Source organism: Cyanistes caeruleus, chromosome 1 (assembly GCF_971803275.1).
Source record: "Cyanistes caeruleus chromosome 1, bCyaCae1.hap1.1, whole genome shotgun sequence".
Classification (NCBI taxonomy): domain Eukaryota; kingdom Metazoa; phylum Chordata; class Aves; order Passeriformes; family Paridae; genus Cyanistes; species Cyanistes caeruleus.
The window spans coordinates 150,446,071-150,466,799 of record NC_141701.1 but is presented as its reverse complement, the minus strand read 5'-3'; the positions used below and the strand labels follow the sequence as shown (position 1 = coordinate 150,466,799).

Below are 20,729 nucleotides of genomic sequence, written 5' to 3'. Positions count from 1 at the left end.
AACCACCCCAACTTTAGCCCCCATGTTCATGACCGAGCTCCAAAACCAAGAGGTCCAGGATGGGTACCCAGTGAGCTTTGACTGCATCGTCATTGGCAAACCCCTGCCCACGGTTCGCTGGTTCAAGGATGGCAAAGCTATTGAAGAAAACGATCACTACATGATCAACGAGGACCAGGAGGGGTGTCACCAGCTGATCATCACCGCCGTGGTCCCCACAGACATGGGCGTCTACCGGTGCCTCGCTGAGAACAGCATGGGGGTGGCTTCAACCAAGGCTGAGCTCCGTGTGGACTGTAAGTCTGAAAATCACTGTAGGAAAACAAGAAAAGGACTTCCACTGAGACCTTTTTTTTTATTTTTTTTTTTCCCAAGGAAAGCAACATTTACATTTTAAAGAACAATGTTTTGGCCACAAAATTTTCACTTTCAAACCTCTTGGGTTCAGCTGGGTTTTGCCAAGTCCACGGCAAGGTTCAGAGCAAAGCTTTTGGGGTCAACAGAGGTGTTTTCCATAATAATAATAAGGATAATAACACATAATAACACATAATAAGGGATGTGTGGGATCCTGCTGCAGTACAACATAATTACTGATTTTAGTTCCCTTACTAATTTGAGTAATTTTTACTCAAATTAGTAAGGGGACTAAAATCAGTAAGAATTATTCAAGGAAGAAAAGTAGTTTCAAAGCTCAGATTATTCAAGACCTGTCTTTTTCCATTTAACAGTGACCAGCACAGACTATGAGACAGCAGCAGATGCAACAGAGACATCATCTTACTACAGTGCCAAGGAATATATTTCAAGGTAAAATATGGAACTCTGTCTCTAACCTCTGACTCGGTGAGATCAATCTGTGTATTTATGTCAGGGCTGGGTTTGGTGTGTTGAGCAGGGCCAGGTTAATGCCATAAAGGAGCATCCAGCCCAGTTGAGATGCAATAACTGCAACAGCTGCACATTTGCCATGGGCAGACTTGCTCTGGAGCCTTCAGGCAAGCTGGGGTATTTCCTCAAGGAATCACTCTGTTGCTTTTAAAGTCAGATGGTGCTGAGTCTGTTCTCACGATGCCAAAACCCACAGACTGAATTTACCTAAAATATGTCTTTCTGATTCCTAACTCTCACCTGGCACCCTGATTTTTTTCTTTCTAATTCCAATTGCTGCTTAGCCGGGAACAGGAAGAATCCACCACTGAGGAGGAGCAGCTGCCCCAGATCTTTGATGAGCTTCATGATATTCATGTGGCACCTGGAGCATCACTGGCTAAATTTCACCTGAAGGTGAAAGGTGAGTGGATCCCACGGTATTGTCAGTTTTCCAGGTCTGATATCAGGTTGAAGTGCTGGACAAGGTTTTCTAAGGTGCTCTTCTGCAGCCGTGACGCTGGGCTGAGCACTGAACAGGGACTGTTGGAGCAGACTCAGATTAAGTGCCTCATTTTGTGTCCATATATCCAGGCATAATGACAGGCACATGCTTTTTAAAACTGAATTCTGGATTTCTCTGAGCACAGGAGCAACAAGGAATAATGATCTCAACATTATCATTATCACTATTAATAATTATCATTATATATTTCATATATTTATATAACATAAATAACTATATCTAGTATAATTTATTAGTAATAATCATAATAGCATTAATAAAAATTAAGTCAGTCTCCTTCATTCTCTTCAATAAATGAAACAGTCATGGGCTTGCCTTCCTCCATTTTCCCATTGCTCCTACAATGTAAAAACTGCAAAAACTTCACCCTGGTGTTGACTCTAGTAGGGAGAGGTAGGGATTTTCCTGTTTTCTCCTGTTGCTGTCTATAAAAATTATGGGAATGCATTTGGCTTCAACATTTCTCTTTGTGAACATTTCAAGTCCGACCCAAGTGCTGATTTTTCAACCTCCAGGGCATTTGAACATGAAGACAATATGGGGAGTGCCAGAAACTGAGGAGACAGGAAGGAATTTTAAGAGACAAATTGAATTTAATGCATTTATAAGCATTCCTAATTGTTGAAACCCTTGAAACGGGAGCCTTGTTAAACCCTTGAAACAGCAGAGGATCCGTCAGATTGGAGATTCTCCCAAATCAGTTTTGCCAATGAATTTTGTTCTCTGTGTCTGTAACTACTCCTCACAGGGTACCCTCAGCCTCGTCTCTACTGGTTCAAAAATGGGCAGCCCCTAAAGGCCTCGGATCGTATTCTCAAGACTGACAGGCAGGAATTCCATTCCCTGGAAATCCGCGACGTCACCAAAGCAGACGCTGGCCAGTACTTGATATTTGTCATCAACTCTGCTGGCTCTGCGTATTCCTCAGCCAGGCTGGTAGTCAAAGGTGGGTGTTGCTCTATTTTGGGCTCTTCCAGAGGCTCTTAACATTCTTTTACTGAGGAAACCTCCCATGGTAACTCAGGTGAGGTGGGGAAGTCTGTAGGTAAAAGATGATGTTACTTACTCTTGGTTCACCTATAAATTTGCTGTTTAAGAGGATGATGATGCCACTTCTCTGTGGTCTGACTGTTGTCTCGTGAACAGGTATTTTATTCTTGTCCATCCTCATTAACCTTAAAACCTCATTTCATTAAAACTTAGGGACTCTTACAAATCACACAAATATTTCTGTGTAAAATCTCCACTGGAGTCACTTTGGGAGCTTTTTTGTGCAGCTCCTGGATCGACACTTATTTGTATTTGTCATGTTGTGTTTTCTCCTTGTGTTCCAGATCCCTATGAGAAAGAAGAGCCATCAAAAACAGGTGAGAGAGGCCTCAGCAGGTGAGAACAGAAGCCCCAGCAATTTTTCAGTCTAAACTCACTTTGTTCCATCAATAATATTATTTCCAGATTCCCATGAGCAGCTGATACCACCAAGATTCCTTGAAAGATTTACAAATAAGAAGGTGAAAAAGGGTGCAAGCATCACATTATCTGTGAAAGTTGAAGGTAAATGAGCAGATACCTCATTTCTCTGAATAACACTTGAAATGTGGAACTTCACAACACATTCTTCTCTCTGCCCCTAAGTCATTGTAACCTCATTTCCTGTATCTGAAGTCTGGGATTCTGCTCCCAACTTACATTTCTTATAAAGACACCTGACAGTAAAGCATCTTGTTTTTCTTCACCTCCATTTTTCTGTATGTAAAAATGGGGATAATGACACTTTGTAGTATGGTGCATGTTGACCATTAACTGTCTGGTGATTGAAAATTTTGGTTTTACAGAAAGATTTAATATCTCTATGAGCATGTTGTAAAATGGTTTATCCTCCTTTATTGCATTTTATGCCTGTTATTGTTGGGAAAGTATCAGAAAATTGATCAAAACAGCATTTTTTTCACAGCAAGGCTCATATTTTTAAGGCAGGAACACAAATAGGAAGATTAAAGCTTATTGCACCAATTTTCCTCTAGGACATCCACCGCCAACAATCACTTGGATGAAAGAAGAGTCTCGAGAAGACATCCTGTGGATCAAACCAGACACTCCTGGCTATAAACTTGCCAGTTCCAACATGCACCACAGCCTGATCCTGTTGGATGTCAAGAAGAAGTACAGTGGAGCTTACACATGCATTGCCACCAACCAGGCTGGCCAGTCCATCTGCACCGCCAACCTGGAAGTTGCAGATGGTAAATCTTTGCTGCAGCACAAACACTCTATATTTCCCTTTTATGCAGTGCCTAAGGGAAAAAAACAAGTGTAACTGTTTAGGAAATTTTCCAATCACACCCCAAAAAATGAGTTTTCTAGAGAGCAGCCATGATTTCACTTGTCTTGCAAATGGTTACACTCTTTACTTCTATGATATTTCAGATTTTTGACTCTGTCTTGTATTAATAGCAGTATCTTCTCTGTATAAACAGAAGGCAAGTCTAAGGAGCAACCAAATTAAAGAAAGTCAGTGTTAAGTAACTGGGAAAAGTCACCTTTTCAAAAAGTTTCTGGAGTGCTTCACTCTGCTGAGGTATTTTGGATTGTATTAGAGTTATTTGATTTCTGCAGAGCTTTCCAAGGCCTCTTTTAACACAATTAGATGGAGGAAAAACAAATGCATACTGGGAACAGGGGCAGAGCTGTGAAGAATTCCATTTTTCTATTATCCTGCCTTTCAGTGTGGAGAAATGGGGCAATTATATATTCTCCATGAACAGGGAGAGAAGGAAACTGTTGCCATCACAGGAATGGGAATATATATCCCAGGTCAGGAGCTGCTGCAGTGCTCCCAGTAATCCACATCTAGAAAATGTGCCTGCATTAAATACCTAAAAAAGGACATTATGTGCCTTCTGTCTTCTAATGATAAACCCAAATCTTGCAGTGAAAGAGGCTGAAGTCCTGACCCAGGAGCGTGTGATGGTGTCAGAAGCCATCATGACCACACTGGGGTAAGTGATTGGATGTGTAGGAGAAGGGGGGAATGTTCCCCATTTGGGTCTCCTTATTACCCATTTTATAGTATTTTATTTTTATATATTATTTATATTATTATTATTATTATTATTATTATTATTATTATTATTATTATTATTATTATTATTAGTGTTGTTGTTGTTATTATTATATTATATATATGTATATATTTTTATATACATTTCATTGTAACTTTTAACCCTGCTTTATTTTCTTTTACAGAACTATTCAGTCTTCTGAAGGTAAGAGAAGCTGTTTTCTCTCTCTTCTTCCTGCCCTCCCTACCTGCAGCTGAGACTGTCAATGTATTTCATGTATCCAATTATTTTTGTCCAGTTTTCTTGAAATTGTCTGAAATGTTGGAACCTTTCAGGACTGCTAGCTGTTCAAGATTGAATTATTGGATGAACTGAGAACAAGCACAGTTTTAAAAACAGGAGAAGGGAAGAAAACTAAACCGTCCTTCCACAGAAGGTTTTATTACTCAAAGAGATGAATTTTCAATGACACTGCCAGCTTAATAACAATTTTTCTCTTTTCCAGGAGACTTTGAAGCTGGCAGAGAAGGTGTGCCCAAAAGCCCTATTTCATTAGCTGATGTTGGCTCAGAAGAGTTCTTCCAGAAACTCACCTCACGTATCTCAGAAATGGTATCTGCAAAAATAACTCAGGGTAAGGAATCTGGGAAACACAGTTTAATTATGGTAGGAAAAAACAGCAATCTCTTTTTTTAGGTTTCATTTAATTGTAAATGAGATTTATGCAGCAGGTTTTGAGACAGTCATTCTATATAAGCAAATGAACATTTGTCAATGCTTAGGGGTAAGAAATTTTTGTAGGAGTCCATCCAACCCGCACATCTCAGTCTGGAATTTTAGACTAGAAAAAAGCTATTATAGTAAATTGTAAAAATAGAAGTGTATTTTGCATATCTTAGGTATTTTTAATTCCTCAGGTATTTATCACTCCTAAATAAGAAAGCAATCCTGTTTTCTGTACTTCCCACATCTTCACGTTGTACCTCACAGTGGAATTTTAAAATCAAATTAAGGCTGAAAACTCTGTGCACAGCTGTGCAATAATCCAATGATTTGTTGAGTTGAATGAAAAACTCTGGTTTGTGTCTGCCCTGATTATCCTGTAGGAAAAAAATTAACTAGGAGCAAAAATAGAGGCATTAACTCTCCAAACAAATATTCTTGCAGTGCAGCAGCAATACCTGCAATAGGCCTGCAACACCATAATACATGATTGAATTTGATTTGAATTTGGATTTGAACATCCAAATTATTCATTTAATCCTAAACATCAACAGGAAATCACACTAAATATTACTGTGAATGCTCTTCCTAGGAAGAAGAAAAATTATGGTAGGTTTGGTTCATGTTTAAACTGGGGATATTTATTTAACACTTTGCTGTTGCTCTGCTTTTCAGCTAAACTTAGAGTACCGGGTGCTGAAAGTGATGATGAGTCAAGAACTCCCTCTGCATCTCCTCGCCATGGACGATCCAGACCTTCATCCATTGCTCAGGAATCCTCCTCTGAATCTGAAGATGGGGATTCCAGAGGGGAGGTATGATATCTTTATGGACGAGTTTGACACAAGGAGAAAACTAAACTTAGAATGGCCAACCTATGATGGTGTAACAATCTCCATCCTCTTTTGTGAGGTAATTCAATTTTGTAGGTGTATTTCGTGGTTAAATGTTGTGTCTGTGCTACAGAGCACAGAGAGTCAAATTCTGATGCTCACCCTGTGATCCTTCAAGTCCTTCAAGTCAACATGGCCAAAACATACCCATAACTTGGCACCTCTTGCTTTCACGGCTGAACTTCAGAAAGTCAGAAGCTGATTTTCTGTGGCCTTGGACAGAGTTGGGCAGAGTTGTTGGGAAGTTCTTCATGAGGGAAATGAAGAGCACAAAGTGACTGTAGTCTCATGCCTGCAGATCTTTGATGTCTACATGGTCACTGCTGACTACGTGCCCGCGGCGCCGGACAAGGAGACCATCACCCTGAAGGAAGGACAATATGTGGAAGTCCTGGATTCAGCTCATCCCCTGAAATGGCTGGTCAGGACTAAACCCACAAAATCAAGTCCCTCGAGACAGGGTTGGGTGTCTCCAGCTTACCTGGACAAGAAATTAAAGGTGACTGATCATGTTTGGTTATTTCTCATTTAAAATTTCTTGTTCCTGTTGCAGTTTAGAGCCATCCCTTTTGCAAGGAGTGATGGAGGAGGAGGTTGTTGAAGGGGTCTGGAAGAAGGTTGTACTTTTTCATGTTTTTATTAGACAAAATTTCTGGTTTGTGCAGGGGTTTCTGGATTGGAAAGACCTAAAAACTCTCCAGCACAAAAAAAAAATTTCACACTGGTTTAGTAATTGTTGAACTAAACATGACTGTGAACACATGAGAGATATTCCTCAGTACGTATAGATAAAAGCACTGTCCACTTCCAAGAATTGTTTTAATTTTTTTTCCTAATATTGTAGTTGTCACCGGAGTGGGGAACCATGGAAATTCCAGAGTTTCCTGGAGAGTTTGTTTCTGAAGATGAATACAAAAGGAAGCTAAGGTGAGCTTGTGTCACTTGGTATTTGCACCTTTGAATTTTCCTACCTTTTGAACCATTTGTGTTTTGTGATTGATTTCAGCCTAGGAAAATTCCAGGCAATCGAGATCACAGAATCCTAGAATGGTTTGGGTTGGAAGGGACCTTAAATACTATCTAGTGTCACTGAGTCCCGTGGGATGGGACAACTTCCACTGGCTCCATCCATCCATCCACCCATCCATCCACCCACCCATCATTCCATCCATCCATCCATCATCCATCCATCCATCCATCCATCCATCCATCCATCCATCATCCATCCATGCATCCATCCACCATCCATCCATCCATCCATCCATCCCTCCATCCATCCATCCCTCCATCCATCCCTCCATCCATCCCTCCATCCATCCCTCCATCATCCGTTCGTCCCTCTCTCCCTTCCTCCCCCACCCCCTCCCCAGAGGGGAACTTTCAACACACCCAGGAGTCAGTTCCTCTGATCATAAATCTCTACTTTACTGCCTAAAAGCCCCTCAAGGACAATTGTGATGATTTTTCTGTGATTTCTTTCTTCCCCTCTGTCTCCCCTTCAGTGTTCTCATTCAGGAGCTGCTGATCTCAGAGGAAGATTATATTCAAGATTTGCAGTTCCTTCAGACTCATCACCTTAGGTACACTGAGACCTGTCCCAGTGTGCCAGGAGCTGTTGCCAGTCAGAAATCCACCATCTTCAGGAATATTGATGATATTGGTCGCTTCCATTCCAGGTGGGCATTCCCAAGTGCCTTCATTGGATACCAAAGAATGGCATTACTATTATTATTATTATTATTATTATTATTATTATTATTATTATTACTTCTGTTATTATTATTACTATTCTTACTATCATTCCTGATGTGGAGCACTGGCAGTGCTGAGGTGCAAGGGAATTGATGCTCCTTTTAGGAGGGTGAATGCTGTCATGGCTTAAATCATAGCACAGGGTTAGGACTTCCATAATCCCCTTCAGAGCTTCAAAGCTTCCTGTGTCCAGCTTATTTTTTACTCTTTTAAGTGAATTTAACTGAGAAACAGTGAATTATGTTAAAAAGGCAGCCAGTTCTTACAGGCACTTCAGTGGTGTCTTCACAGAGATATTAATCCATGTAAAACTGATGTCAGCATCCATGAATTTCAGGACACCTTCCACTATCCCAGGCTGCTCCAAGCCCCATCCAGCCTGGCCTTGGACACTTCCAGGGATCCAGGGGCAGCCACAGCTTCTCTGGCCCTGTGCCAGGGCCTGCCCACTGTCACAAGGAAGAACTTCTTCCTAATATCCCATCTAATCCCACCCTCTGTCAGTTTAAATCCATTCCCCCTCATCCTGTCCTCCAGGCCCTTGTCCAAGTCCCTCCATCCCATCCCAGCTATGAGGAATGGCATTGTGCTGGGAGAATAGGCACTGAGAAGTTTAATGCTCATTTTCCCCCCATCATTTCCTTTCACCTGTGTTAACCTGACATCTCCTGATGCACAGCCTGCCTGCTGGGGTCCTGTTTTAGCCTCATTCCAGCGCCTTTTCTCCTGTCCCCACAGTGTCTTCCTCCGGAGCTTGCAGGGCTGTGACACTGATGATGACGTGGCCATGTGCTTCATCAAGCACGAGGCAGAGTTTAACAAGTACATCCAGTACCTGGTGGGAAGGGTCCAGGCTGAGTCAATTGTTGTCAGCAAAGCTGTCCAGGATTTCTACAAGGTAAGGCAGGAGCCGAAAGCACATGTGGAAAATTCATCCTGTAACCCACCACATCAAGAAATGTAGTTGTTAATCACGAATGTGAACCTCAAAAGTGTTTGTAATATCTTTTGTTAAAAATAATGATTTTTAGTTCACTTTCCAGCTTTTTCTGGTAAGTGCAGACAATATGGGAACATATTCTTATGCATTTACTAATATCATAAACTTTAAACAGACTTAAATGTGGCTGTGTTTATGTAATTGTAATTAAAGGATGTTTTAAGGGCTATGACATTATAAGACCGAGAGAACTCACATAAATCATAAATATAGATAGACAAATATTGTTTATCTGCTCCAGCTACTCAGGATTTTTTTCTACTGCTCTTTATAACAACCTTTCCTTGTTATTCCATGTATTTTTTCAGAGATACACAGATGAATTTGTAACTAATGAAGATCCCTCACAGCCACTGATCCCACCACTGCAGCACTACCTGGAAAAACCCATAAACAGGATTCAGCAGTACCAGACAATAATTAAGGTAAAGAGATGTTGTAACAGGTTTCTGTTCTGCTCTGTGCAGTTTGTGCAGAAAAAGATTTTATTTTTATTTCCTATTTCTTGTCTTCCTTCTGATGCAACTACAATTGAAAACTGCTTGAGTAAATAAGAGATTAATCAGTGGTGGTGTTCTCAAAATAGTTTTGTAAATGTAAATCCAGGTGGAGGTTCACAGAATCCAACTCCATAAAGTTTAGTGAGGCTTTATCTTTAACTATATGCGAAAATATATGTATGATATAATATATGCCTGCATGGATGACAGGTATGAATTTGCTTCAAACTCAGCAACATTTATGTGATAAAGATAAGCAGTTTCCATGTCTAAGATAATGACTTACTTCTTCCTTATGTTTTATACTGATATTATAGTATGATGAAATTCTTGTTTTCTGAAAAGCTTTGCCCCATTCTACCACCCTGAAATATTTTGTCTTTCAGGCTTGCATCTGTTTTATTGTCTTAGACCACAAGCAAACATTTGAGAGCAACATTTTAAACAGTATTTTCATGAGAAATAGCACTAGGATACTCAGGAAGAAAATAATCATGGCAAAATATTGATGTATTCTAATGTGGTATAAATTAGCAGTTTGAATATTTTGAAGAACTTTCTACTACTGAACACATTCTCACACACAAACATCAACATTTTTAAGGGTCTTTTGGAGGAGCAAAGGCGTTTTCCATGCCTTCATCACTGGAAGAGAGGAACAGGAACAAATGTGAGAAGAACAGGGAAAATGCCATTTCACATTTTTTCCAATCTCTCTTTTTATTAATATATTATATTAATCTAAAGTTGGCTCAGCACATGAATTCCTTGTCCTCTGATACTGTGAGGGTCAGCAGAAGAGAAATGCAATGGGCACATTTAGGATCACTTTGGAATTTTTGGTTTTCAACCGCCAAAGCATATCTGGTGTTTATTTCAACTTCATCTTTGCTTAATGTCAACTGGTGTAAGGAAAATCCAGACTGGTTAGTCTTTGAGACTAACCAGCAGAATAGGTAGGAAAGAAAAGACTTTGTTATTTCAGAAGCACATGGTGAAAAATAGGATAAAACTTGCTCAGGTGAAAGAGCCAGACCAGATACTGAGAAACTCTTTGGCTCTGAAGGAGCTGCTTTTTTTTCTCTCTGATTGTCCACTAATATTTTCTTCATTCACCTACAGGAATTAATCCGAAACAAAGCCAGAAACAGCCAGAACTGCGCTTTGCTGGAGCAGGCCTATGCCATTGTGTCTGCCCTCACCCGAAGAGCAGAGAACAACCTCCATGTCTCACTTATTGAGAATTATCCCGGGACCTTGGAAAGCCTCGGGGAACCCATCCGGCAGGTAACTGGAATTTCCCAGTCGCTGTTGGTTCCGTGTGTGCCTTCACCAGTCTCTAAGGAGCCTTAATTCTTAGAAGAAAATCCTTTAGAAATGATGTTTAAAAGAGATGATTTGCTTATTTCGCTTTCTGCTGTCCAGAAATGGGCGTTCTGGCTCCACTAAGGTTTGAAATGGCAGAGCATGGATGCTTATGGAGAAATTCGCACATAATGCAGTTATTCACCTTTGTGACAGGAGTAAAATTGTTCTGGGCCCCTACATGATCTAAAAGGGTTTTAACTCATCCTCTCATATTATTTGGAAGCAACACAGGGCAGGTCCTAGAGTTACTGGCATCAACAAACCCATGTGCTCCCCCAGGTTTATCCCACGAACCAGCTCTGTGGCTTTTTAGATAACCCGGCTTTAGGACACTTTAGTCAAGGACTTGCCACAGCTTCACTCAAATTCCTGTTTCTCTACAGATTTATTGTGTTATACCAGGCAATTAATTAATTCTGTCTGTATCAAATGTTTTCCATGGGGATCATGGTGTATTGCTGAGTGAAGCAAGTAAGGTTAAATTATAGTGATGCTGTTGTGGGCATTCATCTCTCCACATTTAGGCATCCAAAAAGTGTCCAGTCACACCCACTGAGTGTTTACTTCTCCCTAGAGATGCCTGGGGAAACCCATATCACTATCTGAGCTGTCTGTGTTTGAAGCTATGTGAAATTAATAATTCCTGCTCTGGTGAAGGTGACCAAATCATCAGATAAACTGCCCATATAGTACCCAAAATACAATTTTCCTTTAATATTTTCAAGAGTATTTCTGCCTGACAAAGGCTCTCTATTTTTCTGGCACAAAATAATACCATTTAAATGAAGGTGTGATGACAGCCACTGGCTGTGCCCATGACTGATGAGTCACCTTTAGCATTAGAAACCATCAGCTGTGCTTTAATAAACCAGAAATACATCAGGAATGATGCAACAAGAAACATTTGTTATCTGGGCACTGAAAAACAATGGTGAGACATAACTGTGATAATTATTCCAGATGTATCACTATGTGCTCTTCCTTCTTTTTCCTATCCAGGGCCACTTCATTGTGTGGGAAGGAGCTCCAGGAGCTCGAATGGCATGGAAAGGACACAAAAGACATGTTTTCCTCTTCAAAAATTATATTGTGATCTGCAAACCAAAGCGAGACACAAAGACAGACACCTACAGCTACATCTTCAAGAACATCATGAAGGTCTGATCACTTTATGCTCTCATAAAGCATTTCTCTGTCGATTAGAACTTCACTTTTATATCCAGCTTGGACAGTCTTCTAATCCTTCTGAGCTATTCCTTTGCTTCAAAGTCTTTGAAGCACAAGTAGAATCTGCACTTATCCAAAAATATCTTTTTTAAACCTCTAAGAAAGCTGTCAGAAAACATCAGGGTGGACTTTTACCATGCAGCAAGGAGATTACAAGTACAAGCATTTATTTATCTCTGTTACCTCATTTAATTAACAGAATAAATATATTGATATTATAAATTGGATTTTGCTGCCTACAAAATTTGTAGAGAAAATTGCATTTGTACATCTCTGGTTTTGGCAGTCTGTAATATTGGGAGTAAATTAGAAGGAATCTTATTTGCTAAATTCCATCACGTTCTCTCTGCTGGTTATGTCCCTTCCAGACACCAATTCCTGTTCAGAAATGGAAAAATTCAGAGGATTTGACCCACTCATCTTTAGACATTCTGGGTTAAAACTGCCAGAAACTGAGGAAAGATTTTTCACAAGGCAGGAGCTGCTCAGCTCCAATCAAAACTAGCCAACCAACCAAAAAACCCATGGAACTCTTGACCAAGCCCAGCTAGGACCTTCTCAAAGTCCTTATCTCCATCCTCATCAACATTCATAGGCAGATTTTTATTTTCCAAGAAAAAATAAAATGGAAACATTTCCATGCTTTGTCCTGTTCTCTATTTTTTTCCAAATTGCCTGGGTCCAACCCTTCAGGGATGGTGTGTTCCACCCTGGAGATGGCTTTTAATGCTGGACATTGTTTTCCTAAAAAATTAACCCCAGGAAAATGTCAGTTTGGTAACCAGAAAGTCAAATATAGCAAGGAAAATAACTCTCAACTCTGGTTGAGCCCAACTCTCAGCTCTGGCTGCTCTTCAGCCAAAGCCACGTTGCATTGCTTACGCAATCTCAAAAATCTTTGAAGGCAGCACAAATTACCCCTTTTTGCTGTTGGCAATTCCTAAAAACACAGGATTTGCAGTGACTTTCTTGCCCTTTGTGTCACTCAGCTGAACAACATTGATGTGAACGACCTGGTGGAAGGGGATGACCGGGCCTTTGAGATCTGGCACGAACGGGAGGACTTGGTGCGCAAATACCTCCTGCAGGCGCGGACCGTGAACATCAAGAACTCCTGGGTGAAGGAGATCTTGGGCATCCAGCAGCGGATCAGCGAGCCCATCTGGAGTAAGTGTGGCACAAGACAGCCCAAATCTTTTTTTTTCTGGGTGGTCTCCTTGGTTCAGGAAATTATAAAAGGGGGAGAGAAGCTGTTTATGGTCGTTAAATGTGGGAGCAGCTCCAGGGAGGGGATTCTGCCCCTCTGCTCTGCTCTCATGGGATCCCACCTGAAGTGCTGTGTCATCTGTGGGGTGTCCAATATGAGATAGATGTGGAGCTGCTGCAGTGAGTCCAGAAGAGGCCATGAAGATGATCTGAGGGTTGAAGCACCTCTCCTGGAGGAAAGGCAGGGAGAGCTGGGGTTGTACCCTGATCCAGAGTCCTACACACCCCAGTACAAATGACCCTGGGTTCCAGACTCTTTACTCAACTCCTGGCTTACATTGCTCCATCTTTGCACCTGGGCTTGCTTTGGACTTTTGTCTGGTCATTAAGGCTTTCATCATTCTCAGTGTCATTTGAGATTCCACCAGTTCTCAGTCCACAAAATGTATCAGCAGGGATATTAGATCTTTACTTTCCAGGCATAAGCTACAAATGGTATCCACTATAGCATAAGGGTATTTGGCATCTGGAAATGCCGGAACAGCATTGGATTTAGTCCAAATACACTGAAAACAAGTCTGGGCACTTAATTTTTGTGCCTTTATTGAGATATTTTAGTGAGGAAGACTATCAGAATAACTTTGTATGGTTTCATATGGTAGCAATGGGTTAAAATAAAAGTCACTTTAAAAAGCTGTGGCTGCCCCATCCCATCCAAGGCCAGGCTGGATGGGGCTGGGAGCAGCCTGGGATAGTGGAAGTTGTCCCTGCTCATGTCAGGGGGTGGAATTCAATGAGGTCTTTAAGGTCTCTTCCAACCCAAACCATTCTGTAATTCTATGATTCAATAAAAGCATAGATTTCATTATGAGGACAGTATGAAGAATGCTACTTTGGAAATCCAGGCTGCATTTTATTTGAAGAATTATCTTAATGAGACAGATGTGTGGTGTCTGAATAACAAAAGTGCTTATTTCAATCATGGTCTAAAATAATTCTAGATCAGCAATAAATTACTTCTTTTTCATATGGTCTAACTTTATGTTACAGTCTGAAATTAGTCTCAGACAAGCAAGGAGAGCATGTCACCCATAAAGTCTTCAGTTACTAAAATTTCCTGTTCACTTTTCTATTCTGAACCTCACAGATTTGCAAAAATTATTCTTATCTCACTTAGCAGCAGCCATGCTATGGACAGAGCCCCTTCCTCCAGACTAACATGCTTCCTCTGGTGTTTCAGTCCCTCCTGACTTTGAGGAAGAACTGGCAGACTGCACAGCCGAGCTGGGAGAGACAGTCAAGCTGGCCTGCAAGGTGACAGGAGCTCCCAAGCCATCCATCAGCTGGTACAAAGGTATGAGCAGCAGGGCAGGAAATCTGCTCCCAGCCCATATTGCTGTGGAAACTGGTCAGTGGGTAATCCAAGAGCTGATCCCCTAGAGATACTCAAATCTGGAGACTGTGTTTTTGGGTGTTTTGGGTGTGCTCCTTTAGCTGGAAAAGCAGAATTATCACTGCACAGAATGTACTCTGGGATAATTTCACTTTTAAATGAGAGCAGTGGTGATGTATGGGGCTCTTCAACAGTACTTTGTCCTGGATGATGTTTCACGGAGAGCTGGAGGAAGAGCTGATTCCTCAACTACCAACATCAGCTGCAGTAATACAGCTCTCAGCCCCCTCAGGATGACAAGCAAAAGGATGAAATTCCTAAGGAGGAAACTCTTAGTAAACAATTTTAAAATAAATTTCTCTTTCAGATGGAAAGCCAGTGGAGGTGGATCCCCATCACATCATAATAGAAGATCCTGATGGTTCCTGCACACTGATCTTGGACAACCTGACAGGGGCTGACACAGGACAGTACATGTGCTTCGCTTCCAGTCCTGCTGGGAATGCCAGTACCTTGGGAAAGATCCTTGTTCAAGGTAAAGTCTTGCACAAATGCAGTAATTTAAGGGGGTCTAATACCTCAAACTTGTACCAGCCATGGTGTGACCAGCAGGACCAGGGCAGCCACTGTCCTCTGTGCTGGCACTGCTGAGGCACCTCCAGTCTTGGGGTTGATTTTGAGACTTCCATGACAAGAAGGACATTGTGATGCTGGAGTGTGTCCAGGAAGGGAGCAGAGCTGGGGAAGGGGCTGGAGCACCAGGAGAGGCTGAGGAAGCTGGGAAAGGGGTTCAGCCTGGAGAAAAGGAGGCTCAGGGGGAATCTCTGGCTCTGCACAACTCCCTGACAGGAGGGGACAGCCAGGAGGGTTGGGCTCTGCTCCCAGGGAACAGGAAGAGGAGGAGAGACAACAGCCTCAATCAGCACCAGGGAAGGTTTAAATTGGAGATTAGGGAAAATTTCTTCACCAAAAGTGTTGTCAACCTCCAGAACAAACTTCTCATGGAAGTGGTGGAGTCACCATCCCTGGAAGAGCTCAAAAAACATTTAGGTGTGGCACTTGGAGATGTGGTTTACTGTTGGCCTTAGAAGTGTTAATGGCTGGACTCCATGACCTCAGAGGTCTTTTCCAAACTAAATGATCCTATGTTTCTATGATATTCCAAATATTAAGACATTCTATACAACATATACTGGATAATATTTAAAAAAAAAAAAAAAAAGAAAATATGTACAGGTGCAGGCAACTGTTTTTAGGCCAAAACATTTTGTCTTTAGTATCCTTTAGATGCACTTAGAGAATAGAGAATTATCTGGTCAGGGACACGCCCTTCCTACCTGTTTGTATTTCCAGCTACCAGTCACATTTACCTTTGCATTTTGCAGTGCCCCCTCGGTTTGTGAACAAGGTCAGAAATGCTTATCTTGTCGAGGGTGAAGATGTCCAGTTCACCTGCACTGTGGAAGGAGCACCCAGGCCTCAGATCAGGTCAGTCCTACAATTAATATGGGTACAAATCCTGGTTTCCTATTTTGCATACTCAGAAAAGTAATTTTGAGTTTATGACCCTTTCTTTACTGTGTCTTCCATCTTTACCCCATGCCAGTGCTGGCTCTTCATGGTCCAGGCATTCCTGAGATTCTCAGCAGTTAATTTTAGCTAGAGTTTGAAAAGAAATACCCACAGATAGACTCTGAGGAGGACTGTCCAATCTAAACCCCTGGAAAACATTTTATCATTGTTTATACTCCCTGCCTTACACCTGACTTGATTTTATCAGGTGTTCAGACAAAAGCTCAGCAAATCTTGTGATCATTTAAATCCCTTTTTCCTGTACTGACTGAGGAGATCTCTTGGGAAGAATGTCATAAATGTTGCAGTTTAATACTCAGGTGTGATCTCCCCACCTGCAGCCCTCCCTTCCAGGATCCAAACATTTCTCTAAGGACTAACTCCTGAGTTGTTTGATGGATGGATCAATGGTCTTGGAGACCTCTTGACGCTGCATAATTTTTCCTGGCTTATAGTCCATGTTTTCCCACTCAGATGGTACAAAGATGGGGTGCTGCTGAAGGACACCGGTAAATACCAGACTTTCAGTGAACCACGGAGTGGCATCGTAGTCCTGGTGGTCAAGAACCCTTCCAATGAAGACATGGGGCACTATGAATGTGAGGTAAGTCAGGAGAGATTTAAGTATCTTCCATCTGAAATGATACAGGCAGGAGAGTTCATTTCACTGGGAATGACCCATGGCTGAGTAATTGCTCATAGAAATACTATAGAAATTCAGGCTGAGCTAGATCTGGAATGTGAATGTCCAAAAGCTTCAGAATATTCTGATCTGACAGTTTGTTGGTACCAGTAAGAATTGATGGAGCTCGTTCTGGAGCTTAAACTCAGATCCAGGTCTTTAGAGTAAAGTCTTACAAAATTTGGGACAATTCTGATGTGATATTTTGTTTCTGGACTGTCTTTAAATTATGACTAAGAAACCCTCCAGAGCCAAAAGAAAGAAATTAAGTCTAAACAGAAGGATAAACCACTGGAATTCCTGTTTTGTTTACCTAACATCCATGGAAGTAGCTGATAAATATTTCAAAATATAAGATATTTTATGAAAATTTGGCATAGTCTATGCATTCATAGTAACAAAACAGAAATAAGTTCTGAGGATTTGGCAATAAAATAAATTTGTCTTGGTTTAAGAAATAAGCATGGGTCAGCTGCTCCATGGTAAAATGGTTCAGCTCAAAGAAACATTTAGGGAGTTTCATATACCTGAAAGAATTCTACTGGAATTTTAGCAAAACCAGACTACCCTGCATTTGCCATTGACTAAGATCCTAAGGTCCAATATTCCCAGTATACTAAATAATTATTGGATGATAAAACAGAAAAAAAATCCTCTTTAATGGCCCTCTAAGTATGTGCACAGCAGGAATCTGGGCCTGTTGGTAGAGACAGAGTTACCCCAGGAGCAACTCCCAGGCTACAGAGCAAGCACCCAATAATTAAGTAAATAAGTTTGCTGATGTGCAGTAACTTGTCTTGTGAGTAATTTTTGGTAAAAGCCCAAGAACTCCACTGAGCAGCAAAGTGTCCCTTCAAACTCCAGCTTGCACTGGGGTCACACCTTCACCCATTTCTGTCATCACTGAACTTTCAAAGGTAGCACAGGCAGGGGTTTATCATGACAAAAAACATACTGTGTTTCATTTGGCCCTGCACAATTCTCTTCAGCTGATGAACAGATTAGGGTCTGCCAAAAGTGGAGCAGAGCTTTACCACCACAGCGCCGCAGCCCTGACCCAGGAGAGGAGAGGAGACCAAGCCATCACCATTGAAGGTACGACCCTTGCCCAGCTCCGTACGTACGCCAGCCAATTCCCCTAAAAACAATGAGGATCCAGTATCTTTTGCCATCTTATCCATGTTGGTTGTTGGTGTCCGTGTATCTGTGCGTCTCTGGAGATGTGCATGGGCACAGGGCAGCTCGGCTCCGTGCCCATCATCATCTGTTGATTTCCAAGCCTGGCAAATCAACTTCATATAATGCTCGTGAATGCGTTATATGAAAACGGAGGAGCAAATGAAGGGTTTGTCACACCACCACTAGAGCAAAAAGAAATGCTATGTGTTGTTGGAATATTTGAAAATGTGTGTCAGCCTGGCAGAAATGCTACAGGGGCCACTAAGTAAAGGTGGAGGCATACTGTGATTGTTCTAGAATACCACTGAAGGATATCAGGGATGACTTTGGAAAGCAGAACTGACAGCAGTGTGTCCTGAGCAATGGTTAGTTCATCCATTATTTAGGACTGTCCAGGGATAGTCATAGAGACTGTTCCTTTTTTTTTCTGGCAGTTTCACCTGGTATTTGGTAGGGCGATAAGAATTGATTTTACACCCATCCAAAATTGCATCTTTCTTCACAACTTTTAGTCATTACTGCCTAAAGTTCCCTGCTGATCCCAGGGATTTCCACACAAGAGTGTGTTAGCTGTAAACCCATCACAGCCCAGTTTAAATCCACGGCTACATCTCCCTAGGGAGCATTTCCTGGCACAGGGAATTTGTTCCTGGTACATCTTGTAAGTGTCCTTGTGTGGCTGAGTATGAGCCAGCCAGTCCTGTCTCTCTTGAACAGCTCCCAGTGGCAGCTCAGCAGATGAGACAGCCAAGGGACCACCTTTAATAGGTTAGGGACAGATTTGGAGGGCAAGAGAGAGGATGTGGACAGGCACAGGCCTTTTCTTGCCAGCAAACCTTGGTTTCACAGGCCTCTCCCAGATGTGGATGGTGGAGACACTCCCAACAAAAGCCAGAGTTTTGCCAACGGCTCTAGGACCTTCTTTCCTCAGTTTTGGTGTTTCCACACTGTCTTGTGATAATAACAGGAGTTCCAGAGCGTGTTGGAAAGGGTATTATTGACATTATCAATGTCCACCACGAGGCAGTGTTCTGACTCGTGAAGCTGCTGGGCAGAAAATGCTGCAGTCTGGAAAAATATTCAGGGATAAATGATCCTCTACTCATATTTTTTCATCACTTTCTACAGTCTTCTGCCCTTGGCCCTGTTTGAGACAGGACCCTGGTCTGGCAGGACCTTTGGGCAAGTCCCCTGTAGACACAAATGTGCTATTACATTTAGAGGCTTCATCCACAATAAATTATTAAGATTAGCATCCTGATCTATGAACTTTCTTGACTTCATTTGAAACATGTTTTCCTTTTAGTTCTTTCCCAGAGTGCCATCAAAAAGCATTACAGGGAGGATGGTGTAAGTGTAGAATCACTATAATTTTTTCAGCCAAATAAACCTTCAAGTACTCGAATTCTTTGTCTTTTCTATGCCCCAAAGAGAGAAAAATAAGTTGTGTGCAGGATGTAGAAGAACACAAAGAAATCCCTGTCAGGGTGGTGTATCTTGATGAAGTTCCCTTCAGGCAGATGTTATAAAAGAAAACAAGGGTTGTATAAAATGTTAGGAGCATTTTCAGCTCTGGGGGTTGCAAATGTGTATGTTCAGCCCAAAATTCCTCATCTGCTGTTATTCCTATGATCATAAACAAACAAACAAAAAAAACCTGTGAGCTTGGTTACAGAAATATAATTGGAGTTTTCCTGGAAGCTTCAGAAATGTCATGAAATAGGTTTATTCTGTGATGTGCAATTGTTTGAACTCCGTAATAGGGAAGAAAATAGATCCCTGAGTCATCTCCAGGGAGAAACAGGGGGAGAGCTGCTTCAGGCCAGTGGAGAAAATAGGCTCATCCATGAAGCAAGAGGATTGTTGTGAGCAGAATCGCACCAGGGATGAATTTGGCACAATGCACTTGACCGAGGAGGGAATTCGTTGCTTTCTTGAGAATCAATAACCAGCCTTGATCTACCTGGGGAAAAATCAGGTTCATCTGGCAGAGAACTGGAGGACAGGTGGATCTCATGAAGGCTATCTCTTTCCATCCTCAAAATCCTTCCTATTTGTGAAAATGGGAATACTTGTAACTTCACCAAGAGGACAACATTACTGCTCTCACAACAGGAAATAGATACCGTGCCTGCTTCCTGGCTCACCTGCACCCTGGGTCTGATTTATCTCTGTTCCTGTGAAATGATTGTCTGAGTCTCATGAGGCACCCAAAGGGCAACTATTTTAGTTTTTATCCTCCTGCCTTTCTGTACTGTTTATTCTGCTGAACCAAACCCACGGTTTAGGATACCATTAGTCCAGTGGTTTATGAGCCCTGACCTGCAGCTGGTGATGGTCCACAGCCCAAGACCGTGGGTATCAAAACCAAAATTCTTTGGCTTAAATTCACACTATGGGAGTTTGCAGGTCCCTTGGATGGACCAAATCCAAAAAGGATGGAAACCACTGGACTAAGGGATCCCGTGTGAGCTGAGATCTGCCTTCAGCCACACCTGGTCGCTGCACTGAAGTCAATGGAGGGTTGCTCAAAAAAATCCTCTTTCTGTGGATATTGGAAGAATTTGAGACACTTTAAAAAAAAGTGTAGCTGAAAGAAGATCCTTCTCTTTGACTTCCAGTTGACTGTGTCTGCTTTGCACCTTGCTGCTTAACCTGTACACGGCACACCTGGGCTGATGTGCTCTGGCATGTTCTGGTGTGATTTACCCATCCAGGCTCACTAACTTGATTATTTGTTAGGGAAAGCAAAGCCCAGTGCCTTGGAAAGGTGTTG

The 20,729-nt window shown here is 41.8% G+C and overlaps 1 protein-coding gene across 5 annotated transcripts in view; it reads left to right on the top strand.

Moving 5' to 3' along the window:
- The window catches only part of OBSCN (obscurin, cytoskeletal calmodulin and titin-interacting RhoGEF), a 173,886-nt gene that overhangs the window by 114,045 nt on the left and 39,112 nt on the right, over nt 1-20,729 (top strand). For all 5 annotated transcript variants that reach the window (XM_086867180.1, XM_086867170.1, XM_086867200.1 and 2 more), the window contains 24 exons: nt 18-296; nt 732-810; nt 1,176-1,294; nt 2,145-2,342; nt 2,731-2,763; nt 2,852-2,950; nt 3,421-3,639; nt 4,329-4,395; nt 4,643-4,662; nt 4,964-5,092; nt 5,857-5,996; nt 6,373-6,573; nt 6,919-7,001; nt 7,577-7,750; nt 8,565-8,724; nt 9,135-9,251; nt 10,449-10,613; nt 11,694-11,852; nt 12,911-13,088; nt 14,368-14,481; nt 14,888-15,055; nt 15,906-16,008; nt 16,567-16,696; nt 17,764-17,869. In XM_086867180.1, coding sequence (XP_086723306.1) covers nt 18-296; nt 732-810; nt 1,176-1,294; nt 2,145-2,342; nt 2,731-2,763; nt 2,852-2,950; nt 3,421-3,639; nt 4,329-4,395; nt 4,643-4,662; nt 4,964-5,092; nt 5,857-5,996; nt 6,373-6,573; nt 6,919-7,001; nt 7,577-7,750; nt 8,565-8,724; nt 9,135-9,251; nt 10,449-10,613; nt 11,694-11,852; nt 12,911-13,088; nt 14,368-14,481; nt 14,888-15,055; nt 15,906-16,008; nt 16,567-16,696; nt 17,764-17,869 — 3,240 coding nt within the window. The remainder of the gene's footprint in view (nt 1-17; nt 297-731; nt 811-1,175; nt 1,295-2,144; nt 2,343-2,730; nt 2,764-2,851; nt 2,951-3,420; nt 3,640-4,328; nt 4,396-4,642; nt 4,663-4,963; nt 5,093-5,856; nt 5,997-6,372; nt 6,574-6,918; nt 7,002-7,576; nt 7,751-8,564; nt 8,725-9,134; nt 9,252-10,448; nt 10,614-11,693; nt 11,853-12,910; nt 13,089-14,367; nt 14,482-14,887; nt 15,056-15,905; nt 16,009-16,566; nt 16,697-17,763; nt 17,870-20,729) is intronic.